The 20645-nt window shown below is 39.3% G+C and overlaps 1 protein-coding gene across 1 annotated transcript in view; it reads right to left on the minus strand.

Moving 5' to 3' along the window:
- LOC139474533 (excitatory amino acid transporter 2-like) overlaps nt 1-20645 on the minus strand; it is a 46283-nt gene that overhangs the window by 23321 nt on the left and 2317 nt on the right. The window contains exon 2 of the mRNA XM_071257588.1: nt 17923-18121. Coding sequence (XP_071113689.1) covers nt 17923-18121 — 199 coding nt within the window. The remainder of the gene's footprint in view (nt 1-17922; nt 18122-20645) is intronic.

Raw genomic sequence — 20645 nt, forward strand, 5'->3', positions numbered from 1 at the left:
AGAATGTGAATGTACATTTTTTTTAAAATAACCTTTTGACAGCTGAATGGTTAGATGTTTTCTCGAGCGTTATGTTAGTTGTTTATTTTAATTATGATATTGAAAATATAAATCAATGTTGAAAATTTGTTTTGTTTTGAATTTCATCTTCAGACACACATAGATGACAATGATATAAAACGAAACATCATCCATTATATTCTATCATTACACGATGAGCTCGAGAGAGATAACTTCTGACAAAGTACTGGAAGATTATTATTTCACTCCCAGAAATCCGGGCGCGTTTTGGGGTTCGAGGAAACTCAAAAAGGTGTTAAAAGGTCAATTGAAAGTTCCAACGAGGGGTGTCAAACGGTTTGTCAACAACAAGCTGAAAGATTTTCACGACGAACCCCTGGATGGCAGCTTTTACGCGAGCGAACTGCAGAAGGTTGACAAAGCTGCGGATGTCTTGTGGCAGGTGGAGAAAATTCTGAAGAGAAAAAAAGGGAAAGGGAAAACCTACGCTCTCGTACGTTGGCTCGGCTGGCCTTCGTCTTTTGATTCCTACGTAGAAGAGAGCGAACTGAAAGACCTCTAAAAAAAAAAAAAAGACACAATGGAAAAGTACATCTTTCTGAAAAGCACAGATTCCAAAACGAAAGCCTTTCCGGAGAATTCACCTTTCACTTCCGCGTCAAATTAAATCAAAGGTTAACCTTTGACGGATTCTGGACGGTGTCTTTGGTCGAGCTCAATTTTGGAAAGCTGAATCTGACAAAAATCGCCAGTGGCGACCCCTGCGTGGACGTGTTATGCACCTTAGGCGACAGTTCGTTGGTGGGGGAAACTCAACTGGCCTTATTGAGACGCATCGATCTGAGACAGGGACCTACGTACACTGTTGGTACCGAATTTAACATTCGTATCAAATTGAAAGAAACCGACAATATCGAGTTGTATTTAAAGTCGGAAAATACCTCAATGCCTTCATTCTTAACGGAGGAGACCTACGCCACACTTCATTTGAGACGTTATCCTTTCGTGGAGTAGTAGTAGTATTGTGACCATGGATTCGTCTTCCTGTCCGCTGTACTTTCCCGACTACGCCAAGTGTAAACATTACTTTGACAAAAAGAGGTCGCCTAGACTAGTCAACGGGAAATTACAAAGGATGGTGATCCAGCCCCATCGACCGACAGCAGCAGCAGCAGCAGCACAAACAGCATAACCGTCAGATGCATCTAAGATGGTCGTTCAAATGACTTCGGAATCCCAGAGCGAGGTTGACAGGGCAGAGGCTCAAGACAAGAGGGTGAAGGCTTTAAAACGAAAGGCAGGAGTCAAATGCGTCACTACGAAGAAAATTCGTCGAACTGACAACATCAATGCCACACCTTCCAAGACGGCGAAAGTGCTCAAGTGTACCCCGGTGAAAGAAGACAATATCTTTAGTTAAAAGTAATCATGGCTCTGTTGAACGATTAAGAATTCGAAGAGCTGGTGCCAGAAACTTTGAACCTCTTCACTCTACCACCTTATCAGACTAGCGTTCAGAAACATTACTTCATCAACGTGCGCCCTTTGAGCCAAATCAACGATTCCACGCCTTTGGAATTTCACGTGTCCAATTCCGGAGGCGACTACGTCGATCTGAAGCGCACCCGTCTGCACCTCAAAGTCAAAGTCACTCAAACGGACGGTACGGCTTTGGCAGAAGATGAAAATGTGGCCCCCGTGAATCTGTTTTTGCAGTCGCTTTTTTCACAAGTGACGGTCTACCTGCAGAATCAGCTGGTGTCTTCCACCAATAACCATTACGCTTACAAAAGTATGATGAAGACCCTTTTGGAGTATGGACACGAGGCCAAGCGCACTCAGTTGACCACGCAGCTGTTCTACAAGGACGTAGCCGAACAAAACTCTGACCTGGAAAGCAGCAACGTCACCGGATCTATCAACGGCGGAATGTCGTCGAGAGCCTCCTACATAGCGGACAGCAAAGTACTGACCATGTCGGGACCCATCTACGAAGATATCTTCGACGTTAACCGGTACCTGCTGAACGAGGTAGACCTGACATTGAAGATGTACAGATCGGATCCTAAATTCTGCTTGATGAGCAACGTGACCGAGCACGAATTCAAAGTTCAGATCTTGGACGCCTACCTGCAGGTGTGCAAAGTCAAAGTCAACCCCGCCCTGATCTTGGCTCACAATGTACTCTTCGTAAAGTCCAATGCCCTCTACCCGTACACCAAAACCGAGGTCAAGGTCACCAGCATCCCCACCAGCCAGCAGACGCACTCCATCGACAACGTGTCCAACCCGGTCGCCAACAGATACATCGTGGGACTGGTTGAGAGCGCCAGTTTGAACGGGTCTTATACCGGAAACCCCTTTAATTTCAAGTCCTCCATGCTTAAAAAAGTGACCCTGTACGTCGACGGCGTCAGTGTGCCGAGTCAACCCACGGAGGCGGACGATGTCAAGTCTTACGTCAACATGCTCGACGGCATGGATCTCTGGAAGAAGGACGAAGGAAACGCCATCACCAGAAGCAACTTTCTCTTGGGGAGCGCCTTGTTCGTCTTCGACCTGGACAAGATGTGCGAAGATTCGGAGTACCTGAACCTGGTGAAATCGGGCACCGTCAGGCTGGAACTGGAATTTAAATCGGCACTGATCAATCCTCTCAGTTGCGTCGTCTTGACTCAGAGGAATTCCCTCATCGAAATCGACCAAGCCCACAACGTGTTCGTCAAGTAAGCGAGGCGATGAAGGCTTCTCAGTTGATGTGCGCCATACAGTGAGACTCGAGCTTACAGAGACACGTGTTAGGCGTTTATGCAAAAGATACTTTACCCGTGCTCCCCCCTTCTTTGCTGAAAAAGGGAGTCGGTCTCATCGTCAATACAGATGTTAGACAAAACAGAGGTCGCCACTGGATTGCTGTGTATCTCCGAGGAAACAACAGAGCAGAACTGTTTGACAGTTTGGCAGAACCAGTTGACGTTGTATTCGATCGTTATTTAAAGTCCTACGTCAGTTCTTACACTCGCAATATTCAACAGTTACAATCTACAGATTCCAAGGGGTGTGGGTTTTACTGCTTGTATTTTTTACTGTGTATATTTAAAGATCATTTAAGATTGAACCAGATTGTCCATCAGTTTGATGTCAATGAATTACAATGGAATGACGCCTTTGTCACTAGCTTCATTTGTAACTACTTCAAATACTGCACTGATGTGAGCACTCCTTGTATTGATTTTTAAAAATATTACTGTGCTTGTAAAAAAATTAAAAAAATAAAAAGTAGTTCAATTCCAATCATATCTTTGTTGTGTATGAATAACTTTGACCGGTAGTCATTCAGATCAGTTCTGTGGTCGACAGCGGTAGAGATAACATGGAAGAAGAGAAGTGCCTGATACCTTTTCACACACCAGCTACCATATCAGTGTTACGTGGAACTTCGAGCGGAAAAACGTTTTGGACAGATGACTTCATGCAGCAAGTTTGCAAAAATCAGTTGTTTTTACATCTTTACACCACGCTATCGCATCATCTGGGGATTTCCGTCATCAACATACAACAATCCGCCTATCCCAAAGGAGAATGCAACTGAACCATGTCTCTGAACACCCATTACTTCGTTCTGCTATCCAACCCGCGTTCAGCGCACGAATACAAAAGTTTGGCATCGCAAATATTTCCGGGACAGGCAAAATATTTTGCGGAATCCTTTCAAGATGCCGTTGGGGGGTTAAAATATGGGTATCTCGTTTTGGATGTTTCGCCTTATGCTAATCCGCAGTATGGTCGTTTGCGCACTGGAATATTTCCCGATGAAGTGTGCACGGTGTACTTGCCCCAGTGATGTTACTAAACAACAACAAAAAAAAGGTGTTTTTGCACCGGAGTTCCAACATTTCACTTTCAACCCTAGAAGCGAGCAGACCTTTCTCCTCGTCGTCGTCGTCATTATGGATGTATGTGGAAGATTTGACGACGTAGTTCCAGACTGCGCCAAAGCAGACCTCTGTACTGAGGTGTATGGACAAAAGTTTAGTGACAGACTAAAGACTTTTGACAAGTGGCCAATGCAGATGAAGTAGTCACCAACATCCATGGCTAAGGCCGGATTTATATACACTGGGCAATCTGATAAAGCCTACTGTTTCAAGTGCAAGCTACGCGTTCATCGTTGGATACCAGAAGATGATCCGATGATCGAACATTTCCGACTCTCTCCTCACTGTAGCTATATCCACATGGTGGACGAGCCTCAAAGTCAACAAGAAAGGTTAGACCAAACAAAAATGCTATAAAACGACATCGGTCAACGCACGCTGGAACATTTGTGAGCGACCATCTCAACATGAGTGAGCTACTAGAAAAACACGTGACTTTTCTTCTGATGTTGAACCAAGCTAATGCCGGACAAAGAAAAGCTTTGTTGAAACACGCGTCGGGCGACCAGTTTATGGCAGTGATAACTCTGATATTTAAAATTCTGAGAGGAAACATACACTTACCGGATGAGGATAAAATACGACTGTCGCGACACAAGAAGTACATTCGTATCTTGGCCAGCAAGACGATCGGTCGACGCGTCAAACGGGAGTTGTTAATCACGCATCATTCGATTCTACCCATTTGCAAAAGATCCTATCGATCCTACCTCTCAACCCTTCACGATGAGCAAGCCGATGATTCTTCTGACAAGGGATACCTACCAGAGACTGATGTCCGAACAGGAAGAAGAACAGAAGAAGAAGAAGAAGAAGATGATGATGATGACACCCAATCCGATAGCGAATCAAAATCATCGGACACCGGCACCTCCTCAGACAGCGAATGAATCGGAGGACGACAACACATCGACAAGGGATGGTCGAGATGAAAACCAATCCGTAAACAACAATGACTTTTTGTTGCGAGTTCCCGATCATCTTCTCAAAAACATTAGTTCTAAAAGAACTATAGGAAAACTAATGTCTCAAACATAAAATTGTCACGGGTCACTTAACAGTGACGGGTAATCTGGAAATTGTGTTGCCAAACGGAAACGTGTTAAAAGATTCAAACCTCACGAAGCTGATTCGTTATTACACTCTAGACCCTTCCTCCGAGTTAAAAAGACCAACGGGTTACAAGGAGTTTCGCAAATTGCTACTCAGTTTAGGTGTACCGAAGAAGCATCTTGTGAGGAGAAATCACCATAGAAACCCAGAAAACAAGCGTGTGAAAAGACTGTACATAAAACGCAAATCTGTGCTTGGCGTGCCCGGAGGAGACTTTAGAAAATTGGAATCTTTGTAAAACTGTTTAGGGTTAAATATCATTGTTTAATCACGTTTGTATTCATGCATCGAATAAATATTCTTGATGCGAATGTATTGCCATTTTGTTTTGTTTTTTAACATATACCAAAACCTGATACAAAACAGTCGATAAAACCTTGTGATATTTGCTGCAAGAGGTTGCGAGTTAAAGGTGATGAACACTTCGATGTGACATGGTGAAATAATAGAAAAAATATACAATAATTGGTATCAATAAACTCTTGATTTGGTAAAATACAATGTATGTCACTTAGCATGGATTATTTAAATTTTCCAACTCGCAGAGGAACTCGCATTAGTATTTTCGTTCAAGATCAAAATGGATGTATTTAATAAATCCCAAATAGTATGTACGGATGTTAATCAGGTGCTATTCGATAACTAACCTACGGAAAGGTACATATGAAAATCATGCACACGTTGCTGAGATGATCTTCCGATTTCTACATCTATTTTGGAAGATATTAGACATAAACATAACAATTAATGAAAATTATTCTTATAACTGCAAAGGAATACGAATATATACACTAGCTCATACTGTAAGTATGGTCAAGGGTCAAATGCATTGGGGCAGTGTTTGAAGTAAAATGCTCGAATTCCAACTCGTGAAATAGTCGTTCACTGGTTTCTCCAGTAATTACAAATACTCTGAATGAAGCATAATAGACACATACTTGGGAAGACATCCTCTCTCCGAATTTAATTTCTCGTGCAAAACGCTGTATTCCCCCACCGAATATCATGTGTCCCACTTGATTTTGTTATAACGCAGAGAGGCGAGGTTTCCAGCAAACACCCCTGAAATTAATGCTAGGCGTCTTGTAGTGAGGGTAATACGGCCTTTGTTTACTCGGTTGTGCGGCTCCACGTGCTAGCGATACGGTCGCTTTGGTGTATAAATAGATATATATTGTCATGCAAAACACTGTCGCAGGTGCAGTAGCATATCTATATAATTATGCCAAACAATATGTAAAGCGCACCCTCCGATTAGTTGCATTAGTCCGTTCTGTACTGAATTCTGATGCCTGTAAGAAGCGGTGTTATGCTGACTCGCAACTGTGCCGCAGTGTGAGCGATAATCTGTTGATAAAACTATTCCCCTTACCGCTATTTAAAATGAAGATTTAATTACAGTTGTATTTGTAATGGTATTCTTTTCTAATGTTTGATGCTTTCAATAACTAAAATTTAAAAAAGAAGATTATTGAATCAGATTTTAGTGACATAAATGTATAAGAATAGCGTTGATGTAAGTTCACTCAACATATATGTTTGGTTCATATAAAAACACTTGTTTGAAGGAAAGTATTATCTCAAAAGTCGCGTCGTACAATGAAAATAGACACGAGAAACGTTGTTGTTGTTTTTTTGTGTGGTTCAAATGGCTTAGCAACGGCATCGGATTATCCCACAATAGTCTCATAAACTTCTATAGTAAGCAGCAAAGATTTTGTTTGTATAATTAAACAATAAAATGTTTTACCTTCATCTCATGGTGAAAATCCCGCTCTCCAAATATGATGTGACACTTTTAAGTCCGTGGATCCATCATATGTTTCCCATAATGTTCTATAACTGTCGGTTGCTGCTGATGTTGTTTATTTAAATATGTCTAAAACTTTCAATTAAAAATAAAAGAGTGAAAACCAAAATGCTTGTCGAAGAAAAAAAGATTACTTAAATGACAATTTGTAAGCTTTCAAGTATGATCTACTTGGTCTTTCCCGTCTTGAAAGAAAGACAAATAATAAAATACATCACATTATTGTCGAGGTAGTCTTGAATTTTCTTCTATACATATATTATTAAATGGAGGAACAATCGCCACGGGTTTCTTTGAATTTTGATTAATAATTCGATTGGTTCCTTCGTTACTGTCTATAAGATATTTACAAATTTCATTAGTTCGAAAGTCAGATGCGATCATTGATTTATCCAGCACACGTTCACATTCTAAATAGTGGCCACGTCCTCTTCCCATTACTCGTCGAATCAAATCGTTATCGACACGGAAACTCATATCATTTTTGAATTTATCAATTCTTTTTTGGGGTACACCAAGCAAATCGTACTTAGAAATGATCTCCCTTTCAGCCATGTTTTCAAACAAAATGTATTAAGATAAAATCAAAAATATTTCAAAACAAACTTAATGAAATTTTAAAAAATAAACACAATAAAAATGATAAACAACAACAGATTTGACTCCAAGGACGCAAGTTCACGAAGTAATGTTTCTGAACTGAGAATGAATATGCTGGTTACAAACCCCAGTCTTGTACGATCCTTTGGAAAAAAAACACACGCACACACACATACACCGTTCTTGCTGAAATATCTGTGGCCTCTCTATTTAAATAAAATAAAAGTTCAAGTTTTGATGAACGTCTTGAAAAACGACCACACACACACACACACACACACACACACACACACACGCAGAGAGAGAGAGAGAGGGGGGGGGGGGGGCACGCCATGATTATATCACAGGATGAATAAGTGAAAACGTTATATTATACTTTCTTTGTGAAAAACAACTCTTGCAATGCTTAGGAAAGCGCTGTCTGTTCCTAAAATCACAAATTTAATACGCTCTCTGTAATGAGTGTGCTGAGTGTCCCACGCCTATTGTATGTACATATGTATACACCACATGTTTGACATTCGCTAACTACCGTATTTTCCTCAATATCAGAAGCCGGTCTGTATTAGAGAACCGAGTTCTATTGTAAGTAATAGTTTGGTTTTTTTGCTTTTAGTTTTTCTTCAGCTGTTCAGAGCTTCAAATAGAGGAAATACGGTAAGCCTGCAGCTTTCGAGAGCCGTATAGAATATCGGGAGACATTGCACTGCAGCGTATATGTCATATGTTTTGTTTTGGGTTTTTTGTTGGTTGTTTTTTGGGGTGTTTTTAGCTATATTGGGTATACTGTTTCAAACCTATGTGTTCGTGTAAATAAACGTCTGATGTGTTTTCCGAAATGTTGCGAATTTGAAGCTCATGGTTGCTCCCTACCGACGAAATGATCTTGACATTGCATCCACATCCCTAGAACTTGAGACCAGCAAAACTTTACATCTGTACATCTCATATATTTGAGATGGGTGGCGACAAAGTGCATTTCTTCTCGACACATGCATAAAAATACGTTTTGCGTATATTTTAAATAAGATTTCGGGAATTTTCTTTCAAAAGAGGGAATTTGCGAATCATGGTGTTCACACTAATCTTTGATGATACTACATCGAATTTCAGGTTTCAAATTGGGAATGATCCTCAAGGTCTGAGTAATCAGATTTAAGACTTAAATGTATCTCGTCAAGTGAAGGATATTTTCATCTACTTCCTGTCCGAAATTGACTGTTTCCAACTGAAAAGTTTCTCCATGGCATACAACACCCAATTATCTCTCGCCATCGATGACACGTTATTCATTTGCGACAGACAAATGAAAACACTATCTGTTCAAACCACGGGATATAACCATATCGCTCTGTTGGATGTTAGTGATCTCAAGGAAGTCGTTGAGCAGATCATTTCAAGCGTCACAACACTCCAACTTACCGAGTTTCGCAACAGATTTTTTCATTTGAATTAAGGTAAGTTTTCAAGATTACTCCAGTTGGATTATTAAAAAAACACGTTTAACACCTGATATGAAATTTCATACAGGTTTTATTTGTCAAATAACAAGTTTCAATTTCGATATAAGCTGTCTAAATAAGCTCTAAGGTTCCCAGTCTCCTGCTCAGTTCATTCACTCACATTCAACTTGAGACAATAGACTGTTTTTTGTTTTAAGAAATTGTGAGTGAGTGAGTGAGTTGGGTTCAACGCCACTTTTAACACTATTCCAGTTATATCGCGGCGTGTCAGCTTAATGTGGGAGGAAAGCCCGAAGTGATGCAGGTCTCGGACGTTTACCACTTCGATGAAACCTACGAGCTAGGGTATGTTGCCGACAAACCTAGAAACATAATCGGGGCGAACCGGGATTCAACCCACATTTTTCTGACGTGACCAAGGGATGCAACTCTGCACAGCGACTGGGTCCCCCGTGCCCCCCGTTTTAAGACATAAAAAACAAACAGGTCAAAGAAGATTACATAGTTCTTTAATAAAAAACCCGAACAATGACATACATTTCACTGTCATATCCCTTATCAACGTAAAGTACATGATCTAAGATTATATAGTAACACATGATAAGTTTTTTCAAGAAATTCCTTCTCTCCTCGATTTACGGAGAAATCCACCTCTATTGAATACACATTTCTATGATTACAGCTATCTTCTACTGCTAGATTCCGATAAGTTTTTTCCTGGAAGTTCACAGGAGGGGGGGAATCGTCCTCTATTGAATACACAGTTCTATGATTACAGGCCTCTTCTACTGCTAACTTCTGTAAGTTTTTTCATGAAAGTTCACAGGGAAATCCTCTTTCTCTATTGAGCTGTAGATACTGGTCACTGAAAATAAAAAGAAGTAAGCAATGCATTAAATCAGTATAGAACAACAACAGAACCAACAGATAATTGTTCAAACACTCATTCTTTAAAACAATATTTATTCTGTGATCTAATATATTATGAAACTAAGTACCTAGATTGGTATTGTATGGGCTGAATCACAAGTTAATTGCTGCGTTACTAAGCAAATTCATTAAGGGTTGTTAATGTAATCACATTAAGTTAGCTCATTTACTCAGTGATAAAACGATTGTGTGACTAACCTACATACGTCAATGCATGTATTAACTCATGGATGAGAAATTGTGATATCATGGACATGTGAACTAGTTAGGCAATCAATAATTTCTAACCTGTCCATGCACGAGTGTTCGATTTGAAAGGTAGTTATTGCTTTCAACAGTAGTCCACAAGATCAACTACAACTATGAAACTTAATCCTACATCGATGAAATATTTGTCAAATATTATACCTACATATAAAATAAAAATTCCTATTATCTTTCAATTTAATTCTTTCTTGTTAATTGTATGCAGACAATTAGGTCTTGCATGAGTGGTTGACATGCGTCATCTGTAGTGTTTTGTTTTCATGGTCACAGATAGCCACGACCAAAGCTCATAGCACGCAGAGTTCTAAAATTCCATCAAATAGTTTAGCATGCATATTATTATTATATTATATATCACCTTTGGTTGAGAACAGTGAAACGTTGCACCATTTCGCAATATAGACATTGTCATCCATAATAGTAAATCTAACTTGACAAAGAAACATAATTCTACATTGACTATACAGAAAATTAAATACTTTTTAAATGTTAGTATAGTAACAGATGTGATTGATAATAAGTGTTGACTTAAGAGTAGAATAAAACCAGTCCATTATCATAAATAATTGAAAAATAATTCTCACCTCACTCTGACTTTGAATCTGTTCTCCCATAGAGATACGTCTGTCTTCGACGCATTTGAAGAACTTCAGGATGTTGAATTTCCTGTTGTTTTTGGAAGTACCCTGTCCTGTGAATACCATGTGAGTGGAATCTTCAAGGGCATCCAAGTATTGATGGTTCAGGAGAACATCAAATCTGTTATCACCTCCTTTCTTCTCGACAGTCGATAGGATAGTCTTGCAAACATCTTCATCGTGGATTTTGAAAGTTTCAGAGGACAAGATCTCTAACAATATGTTTTTGGGTAGATCACTCACTTTGCATCGGATTGTACATTCCTGGAGACCACCGTTATCGTCTAGCTTAGACATAAGCTCTTCCTTTGAAACAATAACGACTTCGGGTTTAAAGACCTTGTTGGTGACGATGATATCATCAACTTCTGTTGACGTCCGCTTTAGAGACTTTGCCATAATTTGGGGATGATGGTGATGGTGTTTAGGCGTGGATCAGATAGAATGTGTGCAGACTTGAAATATACGTTCTTTATAGTCTTTCTTGTTTTTGTTTTTTCTTCTTCTTACAGGGGTTATTTACTTGATGGGAGTGTCACAGTAGTTTCAGATACGGTGTTGTTAATATCAGCAGTTCCCTTTTCAAAACAGTCTCGTGTTTACACGAGTGTTGTTTTTTTTCCCTTTCATCTGTTCGTATACCTCTTGTTGATACAGCTGTTAAAATATAATCTGTAGGTTCACTCGAATAACAGTAACTAGAGACGTTACAAATACGCCCTCGTTGATTTAAGTATTTCCTTTCAAAACAATCGTGTGTTTACACAAGTGTTTTTCCTTTCAACTGTCCGGGAAACGCCTAGTATTTCCTTTCAAGACAGTATCATGGTTACGCAAGTGTTTTTCCTTTCAGCTGTTTTGGAAGGCCCTTCCGTGGGAACTGCACCATCACAATGTTGACGTAGATGTTATCTTTCACTCATGTGAAATCCGTAAGTTCACTGTCCTCCATCTCAACAGTCGGGGGAAAAATATGTAACTTGTTCTGTGTGTCTAAAACGTTCTGCTTTAATTAAATTAAAACCACTGGCTTGTTTATCGATATCACACGTACGGGTTAAGCGTCGCTCCTTTTAGATTTGATTTTTGGGTTAGGTAGTATGTAACCCAGACACGAACTGAGCAATGCGGTCCACATGTTGGAATTGGTTTGGTTTAGACTCAAATTCACGATGCAAGTTATCACTACGATACAAATGATAACGATTTGAGAAAAAAAGACAGCTTCTGTTTTGGGTATTCTTTTCCCAAAGAGCTTCCATGAGTCGGTTGAGGTGGAACGAGTCATGGATGTGTGTACTGCTGACTCCTCCATGGTAAATGAAAAAAACTATCACCAACTCCTGCATTTATTCATATATTCTTTTTCATATACATGTGACCTTTCTCAAACACTAACTGGAGACGGCCTTGTTGATATGAGTAGTTCCCTTTTCAAAACAGACTCGTGTTTACACGAGTGTTTTTGTTTTTTTTCCTTTCAACTGTCCGGATACGTCTTGTTGATACAGCTGATAAAAAATAATCTGCAGGTTCACTCGAATAGCAGTTACTGGAGACGTTTCTATCACGCCCTCGTTTATTTAAGCATTTCCTTTCAAAACAGCCTCGTGTTTACACAAGTGTTTTTCCTTTCAACTGTCCGGGAATGCCTTGTTGATACAACTGATAAAAACTAATCTGTAGCTTCACTCACTCGACTAACAGTAACTGGAGACGTTTCAAATACGCGCTCTTTGATTTAAGTATTTCCTTTCAAAACATCCTCGTGTTTACACAAGTGTTTTTCCTTTCAACTATCCTGGAATGCCTTGTTGATACAACTGATAAAAAATAATCTGAGTAACTGGAGACGTTTCAAATACGCGCTCGTTGATTTAAGTGTTTCCTTTCAAAACAATCTCGTGTTTACACAAGTGTTTTTCCTTTCAACTGTCCGGAAATGGTTTGTTGATACAACTGTTATACGAGGTTATTGGTCAAGGTAAAACGAGGTCATTGATTGCATGACAACCCCCCCCCCCCCCCCCCCCCCCAAGGTCAAGGTTATGTGACGTCACCAGTCACGTGAGGTTACTAGGTGCACTTGTGACGTCATCAAATGTGGATGTGTGGATGGATACATCTTAAATATATACTACTGACGATTATAATACTTTAAAAAGTATAAATCCTATTCCTATACTCAGACGTTCCTGAGCCTTGCGCTTTCCTAATTATTTTGACTTAAATTATTACTGTTATCATTGTATTAGTTAATGGGAAATGCGTGCCGATCAAGTACGTGCCATAAATTAAAGCGACATTGTACGATTCCGAACTTATCACGAGACTGTGTTTATGAATCATTGTCAAATAGTGGTGACATAGTTGAAACAATACGCTAAATCGCGCATGCACAGAAGGGAAAATTTGGGCATTAAGCAATCCGCATGCGCAGAACGATTGATTTCAGTACTTCCGCTAAGCACTTTTAGTACAGCGTCAAACTCGGGCCTGTAATCTAACACGCGAGAACTGACCAATGAAATCTGAGAAGTAAGAATACCGGTAGACGATGTTGCTTGATTGACAATTTCAATCAAGAAAGGGAGGAGCATGATGATATCGTTCTCTCCCAGTAAATTTCGATGTCAAATAACAACGTTATTTGGACGAAAAACGTTGGTTTGAAAGCGTCCAAATAACGTCGTTTTTCCGTCCAATGGCCATATACGGAAAAAACGACGTTTTCGTGTCTGCAGTGTAATGTGTGCGTTTGCACAGGCATGCTGCTGGTAGGATCTACATTATGTAATAACATGAACAACAAATGTCAATTGCTTTTCTCAACAGTTTTAGACGTTTCTTTTCCTGGTCTTTTGTTGTCTGCAAATCATGGTCGTCAAACACGACCACCACATTTTGTTCCTTTGACGACTTTGATGAAAAAACGCAGTGATGTAGGTCACACAGACATCAAACATTGTGCAGTAAAGCACAACCTTCAATGAAGGTACCTCCTTCTGGAATATCACAACACTTGAGTTATGCTCGTAATGTACATGGCAAGTCCTGATTTTCTGGAATTTGGCATTCATCATAACATCAGACACAGTTGCAAACACAGAGCTGAAAACAGTTGGCGATGGGACTGGTTTGTATGTCTGGTTTGTGAGGCCAGACTATATACTATGGCCAACTTTAACTGCATTGGCCCTGTCATCAGCTTTGACATATGTTGCTACATTTCTGAGCTCTGATTTGACTCCAGTAAGCGTTGTGTCTTCTGGGATAAACAAGAAAATTTGTCATGTCATTGTAATTTTTTTACTCGCCCAGAATTAAGTTCGCGATAATGGTCTACCCAGAATGAGGCAGAACTGTTGGTGAGCTGCCTCAGTTCTTCTGTTTACCTTGCGGCGATGTTGATTTTTCCCTGCGTTGTTCCTGACCTCACGAGAGACTGCTCAATCACCATATCTGATCAAGTAACAGTCCAAAAACACATTTGTGTTTTGATGCACTGTAAACAGCCCTAGGACAGTGGTTTTAGGAGACACTCGCATAGGCTGATAAAATCCTGATCCTGTACATACAGTCTGCAGTATTTAGTATAATTGTTGTGTCCCATCGCGGAAAAAAACGGTGGCGTCATATCTTGGGATGTTTTTAAATAAAGAAGCCAATTAATAATTCTCCCTGCTCTGATGAGCATGTGGACAGTGGATACAAAATCCACGGACATCAGCCATAATTTAGCAGTTTTTGAGTCCGGAAATTTCTCCATTGATTCATGCACGTTATTCACGAGGTTCAATGCTTGTCCATCCATGTCCCCATAATCTCCACTAGAGCTTGCAAGGTCCTTTGCAAGTTGTGTAACAATGAACAGAATCCCAATTGATTGTGGTTTTTTTCTGGTCAATATTGCGAGCTCATGAGATGATGAAAGCCCCCAAGACTCGTTTGATGATACCATCCCTCAAGAATTCTGCATAAAATCCAAGAGTACCTTAGGCACCTTCATCTTCAGGGGGATGATAGAATTCACTTGATGGTTTGAGTTCAGATGAGACATTATTTAAAACTCGTCCAAACTGTTTAACCTGTTTGACGTCATTGTCTGCTTAATTTTTGCCATGTGTCAACGCGCATGTTGACAGGGAATTAGCCCTTTGGGGAATCTAGACATTGGACATATGGGCGTGATGAACCGACATTGAGATGTCATACTACGACATATTAATTTCCGTTTATGGCACTATTAACGATGAAAAGACTTTAAGTGGGCATCAATTGGGAACAGATTATTCTTTCTGATTATGTCAAGACCAAGTTGAGTCAACTAGTTTTAATGGTGAGTTGATGTGGTTTGCAGTCAGCTAAGAAGAGGAGAGTGTGGAGTTGTCATGTCAATGCTGTGAATGGGGTAGGAAATGGTGACACAGTTTGCTGAGTGCTGCTTTTGCGACTGCATCAGCCTTTGTTACCAAACATGGCCTGAGAACAAAAACAAGACAGTCGATGTTGTATTGTCCGGAAGAAAGATCATTTTGTAATTCTAAAATTTCATATATAAGAGATGTTTATACTATAACAGCCTGACAAGTGAGTGACTCGGAAAGTATCACAAGTTATTTATGTTTCGACTATATTCTAGCTGGTAAAATGACCTTGAATGTTAGGAAGTAGTTCTTCATCCAATTACGTTCATCCCACCAGGACACAGACTGGATTGTGACAGGAACTCGACCAACAGGAAAATACGGTCGTAAAGGGGAAGTTGTGTTTCGTATAGTGTATCAGATGTAATAGAAGAAATAGGTTGAACGCCCTCGTGCGGAAAGTATTGCAAAAATGTACGTATTTCAAGACCCACACTTCAGTACTTAGATCATGCATAAAACCGAATAATACTAAACTATATGTATGTGTAGTCATGTCTGAAAGGAGGCTGTCATTTCGTGAGTTTTTTTAAGTGGTTTTTATAATGATATAAGACGGAGGGTTGACACGGATGATTCAGTGGACTTGAGAAGAGGTATAGCAACAGCCCTTTACACATTGAATGGATTGAAGGAATGTGATTATTTTCTCCCTAAAGCTGCAACAATCTTTTTGGTATAGCTTGAAATGAAACATCGTGACAGTAATATACTTTCTTTATATTTCATATGGTGAATTGAAGTGGTATGGTTGATGGACACATACTTTAGTCATAAGAAAGCTTTTTCGTTAGTAAACTCTATCTTTAAGCCTCAGCTTCAACTATCAATAGTTGTGGGTATATTTGGGTATATTAGGTACCGAGGGTGGACGACTCCAGTATGGTTTAAGTAGGTTTCGTTGTTCACATCGGCTTACGCGTGATTGTTCCAGTTCAAACATTAATCTAGCATTCAGTCTTTCACCTGCACACAAGCATAAATTACACCTTGATCACATTGACTGACCACAACCGTATGTGTTTAAGTTGACCACTGCGATCCTGCTTACAGATTAGTGGTATATGTTATATGCAATGTTAATATGTATTTGTACATATTTGTCTATTCAATTAAATGAGTATTGTGTTCTAATATTTATATAAATAGAAAATTCGTATGGTCAAATAGTTTTCAACCATGTCAGTAAGTTTGTAAAGAATTTAAAGTTATCCAGCACTCAATATCCTCACCCTGCCTATATCCTTATTTGAGAATTAGGGGTGAATGCATATTTACTTACCGTGTCTGTTCGCTCAAAGTTATCTATGTTTGTGTATAACGTAAAGTGCTTATTTACAAACAGGTTATGAGTATCACATGATGCTTGTTTGCTAACTAGTTTTCCTCGAGTTAATAGGTTTCTATTTTGTATTTGACTCCAGATGCAATCATCATTTATCATCATGCTGAACTATTACAATACCTTCGGTGCCTTGTATTGTATTCAGTATTTTTTATATGCGTTTAATAATGAATATCACACCATTCTGCATATACCCTAATTCTTTATAATAACGATGCCTTCCACTTATAATTGTGAATTAATACATACATGGTTGGACAGAATGTGTTGTATCCACACACATCTACAAATTGCTTATTCATGGCAAACTGAGAGGCCAAAGGCCCATAATTCAACGTATTTACAAAGTATACGTGTTTCTTCCAACTAAAATGTATGCTGTATGTACATTGCAATATTTTGTCATATTTGAGATGGACATGAGTATGCAAAACAAATTGATATTTGGATAAGTTGTACACTTCTTGAGAATATGCTTCTTTCTTAATTGAAAATAGAGTTTACACACATGCATAAAATGGTACCCATTTTGTACAACATTAGGGTTACAAGATTACAGTTATTGTTAGATTTTTCAAATATGCCTTTATAGATCTTTAAATCATAATAACCTGCTCTGAATTGCGCTAGCAAGACTCGAATTTACAGATATTAGATGTTCTTCGAGTATAAATTGTTGTTTGATTAGAGAATAGGTATATGTACATTTGCTATTTCTTATTTTTCTATCCACATTTGTTGAAAACAATCTTTAGCTCTTTGGAGTAACAAGAACATAAACATCTTGATATTTCCTGATCCACCCATGCGTATCCAAGGCCTAACATGAAAAGGGTGATTTTGATATTTGTTGCCCAATTAATTTTATTGCGTAACAAACTTTGAGGGGTTGAAATCAACACTTACATCCATGAACGTGTGTATTTATTATGAATTATATTATGTTTCAGCTTTGCAACCCGCGTCTGTTCTTTACACCATCCCTGTTACACCATAAACACATACACAGAATTTAGCCAATATAGTTGACGGGACGTGTGTGGCAGTGCACTATATGTAGCCATTAGTATTCCAATTATTGTACCAGTTGTGCATTCCTGGAATAAGCTCTAACAAATTGGCACAAATGCAACGTCAAAGTATGCGATATCCTTTCATTAGAATTAGAATTCTAACTCACCTCTTCATCTAGGAAATGCAACTACTATCTGTTACATTATGTACTAAAGAGTATTTTCAAGCTGTATCGTAATGTATGTTTTGTCCAGATATTACAGACTGGCATTAAGCAAGCAGTATCGACTAATATAAATCTCATATATAAGTTATAAGACTAAAATGCATACAATGTTGAAATTTCTTTAAATTACCAGTTATGATGCTGGAAACTACCAGAGGCAGAATCAGCATCTTCAACATCCGCAGAAACATCTCCCCAGGAAATGAGATGAGGATGACGACGTCAGGGGAAGGCTTCAGCTGACGGCATAGTAGTCCGATCGTAAATCCCAGAACCACAGAGACGAGTGTTGCTAATAGCAACGCATGTGCGCGGAGACATGCTAGAGCCTGCAAAAACATGACAATATGTAGGTATGAATATAGACTTTTAATGAGTAACGCAGACGCAGTGATTACTTCGAGTAACAGGAATACTTTGGATCACGATCCGCCTCATTTCAACAGCACGAACGTGACAGACAGTTTTTACAGTCATTTGCACTACACATTAGCAAAACATTAATTCTAAGTACGGAAAATTTGTCATTATCAATTAATATACAATGTATGTAGCAACAAGTTTATTTTGCTTTACACAAATATACTTTAACATATTCCAGCCATCTATTGACAATGACGAAGATCCTGATAGAATATGTCTTCAGCAACCCATGCTTGCCGTAAAAGGCGACTATGCTTGTCGTAAGAGGCGACAAACAGGGTCGGGTGGTCAGGCTCGCTGACTTGGTTGATGGATGTCATCGTATCCCAATTGCGTGGAACGATGTTCATGATGTCAATCACTGGATTATCTGGTCCAGACTCGATTATTTACAGACCGCCGTCATATGGCTGGAATATTGCTGAGTGCGGCGTTAAACAACAAACAAACAAACAATATTGACAATGTTGGAACCTTGATACTCCATGAATGATGGTTATAAACAAAGTACAGTTACTAATCTTATATCGTATATTAACAGGGAGCACGGGTGGCCCAGTCGTCTAATGTGCCGCGACTCGCTGTGCAGAGTTGCGTTCCTTGGTCACGCCAGAAACCTATGATTGTGGGTTCGAATCCCGGTTCGCCCCGATTATGTTTCTAGGTTTTTCAGCACCATAAACGTGCTCGTGGGTTTCATCGTGGAGGTAAACGTCTGAGAGCTGAATCACTTCGGGCTTTCCTCCCACCTTAAGCTGACACGCCGTGATATAACTGGAATACTGTTAAAAGCGGCGTTAAACCCAACTCAATCACTCACTCACTCGTACATTAACATGACGTGCAATCATGAACGAGAAACCTGAAAAGAACATAGAGGTAAATGTTGGTGGACAAAAAAATCCTCCATTTAGAGATACAAATTGTTGGCCGTGAAGTAGAGGTTGAAAACATAATGTTGCCTGTGCCTCAAACGTACCGCAAGAGCCAAAGAAGATGCAGGCCAGATGTGTTGTATATAGCTAATTGTGGGCCTTCGTAGCCCGACTTCGTACAGGGTTAGTTGCTCATGCTAGCAACCACTGATTTCACTTTCAAAGACTCGATTATTTATGGGGTGTTAATTTGCTGAGGCGTACCTTGCTTTAGAACCCTTTATCTCACGCCAAATTAATCTAATGGTCCCAATGGGTTTTCCGACAGATATTGAGAAAATTAATAAAAATGATCATTTGGGAAGTGGTTAAGTTAAAAGGGATAAAAAGAATACTTGGTGTCGTAGATACATCTTGTAAGCTTAATAAGAGTTATGGTAGAACATGCATGTGTTGTGAAGTACATGTAAAATACAAGGTTTCGATTATACAGATTCCACTGGGCGTAAAAGGAAAGAGGGCAATGAACATTTGATGAATGAATCGCTGAAGGTTTTTCACGAAAGGGATAAGCATGTAAATAAACTGGAAGTGCCTTTCTTATCTGGTCTATTGAGGCAGGGGATTTAAGTTTCAAAGTTGTCTTGCATTGGGCATGTTAGTATCTTCTGGAAGTGCTAATAAATTTGGTATTATGTTAGTTTCTGTTCAAACTTTGGATGCATCAGTTGATGATGTGAGTTAATCCAAACCAGAAGTGATGCCATCAAACTAGAGCTGAACTACGCAGGTTAGAACAACACTCAAAAGCCAAGGTAAAGATAAAATGCTCTTGTAGTGTTAAAACCATGGGACAGTTTGGAACTTTGCACCAGCCCGCAGCACTTCGTACTGGCCCCGGGCTAGTGTCAAGTTCTCACCCTGCTATGAACTGTATTGAGCAACAGGACTGAGTTTTACTGCATAAGACAACATCAGGGATCCATGATTCATATAGGTAGATATTGGAGAGGTCAGCTGTCACCTGATTTAGGAAGTCAACATGATGCATTGTTTTCGTGGTCGAAATAGGAAGATGGTGACTGGTCAAACTGTTCCATACGTAAACAATATCCGGAATACTCGTATAAGCGATCAGCTGTACCTACAGCTCCATACATACATACTACAGTATTGAAAACCAGACTTAACTAAAATACACAAAAATATTGGTGTCACAGGAAATTTTGTTGATGAGTATATTGTTTCGGCTGTTTCTGTTGGCGTTTTATATTTATATTCAATTAATGAGATCTCCGCGTATGCATCGTGAATAATAATAATAATAATAATAGTAATGATTGATTTGTAAAGCGCCTAATATCCATCGACAGTTGCTCACTGGCGCTGTGACAAAGTTCAATTCAATTCTTTATTCATGTACATGTGTAGGCCAGCGGCCCATGGTACAATATTCGGTCCATCATTAACATTTATAGGCTTAGTGTTTGGAGTCTAACATTCATAGCATGGTATATAAAAGTTGCAACATTTCTAATTACAGTTTCATTGTTTA

This window comes from Haliotis cracherodii, unplaced genomic scaffold (genome assembly GCF_022045235.1).
Source record: "Haliotis cracherodii isolate W230 unplaced genomic scaffold, xgHalCrac1.p SCAF_3, whole genome shotgun sequence".
In the NCBI taxonomy this organism is placed as follows: Eukaryota; Metazoa; Mollusca; class Gastropoda; order Lepetellida; family Haliotidae; genus Haliotis; species Haliotis cracherodii.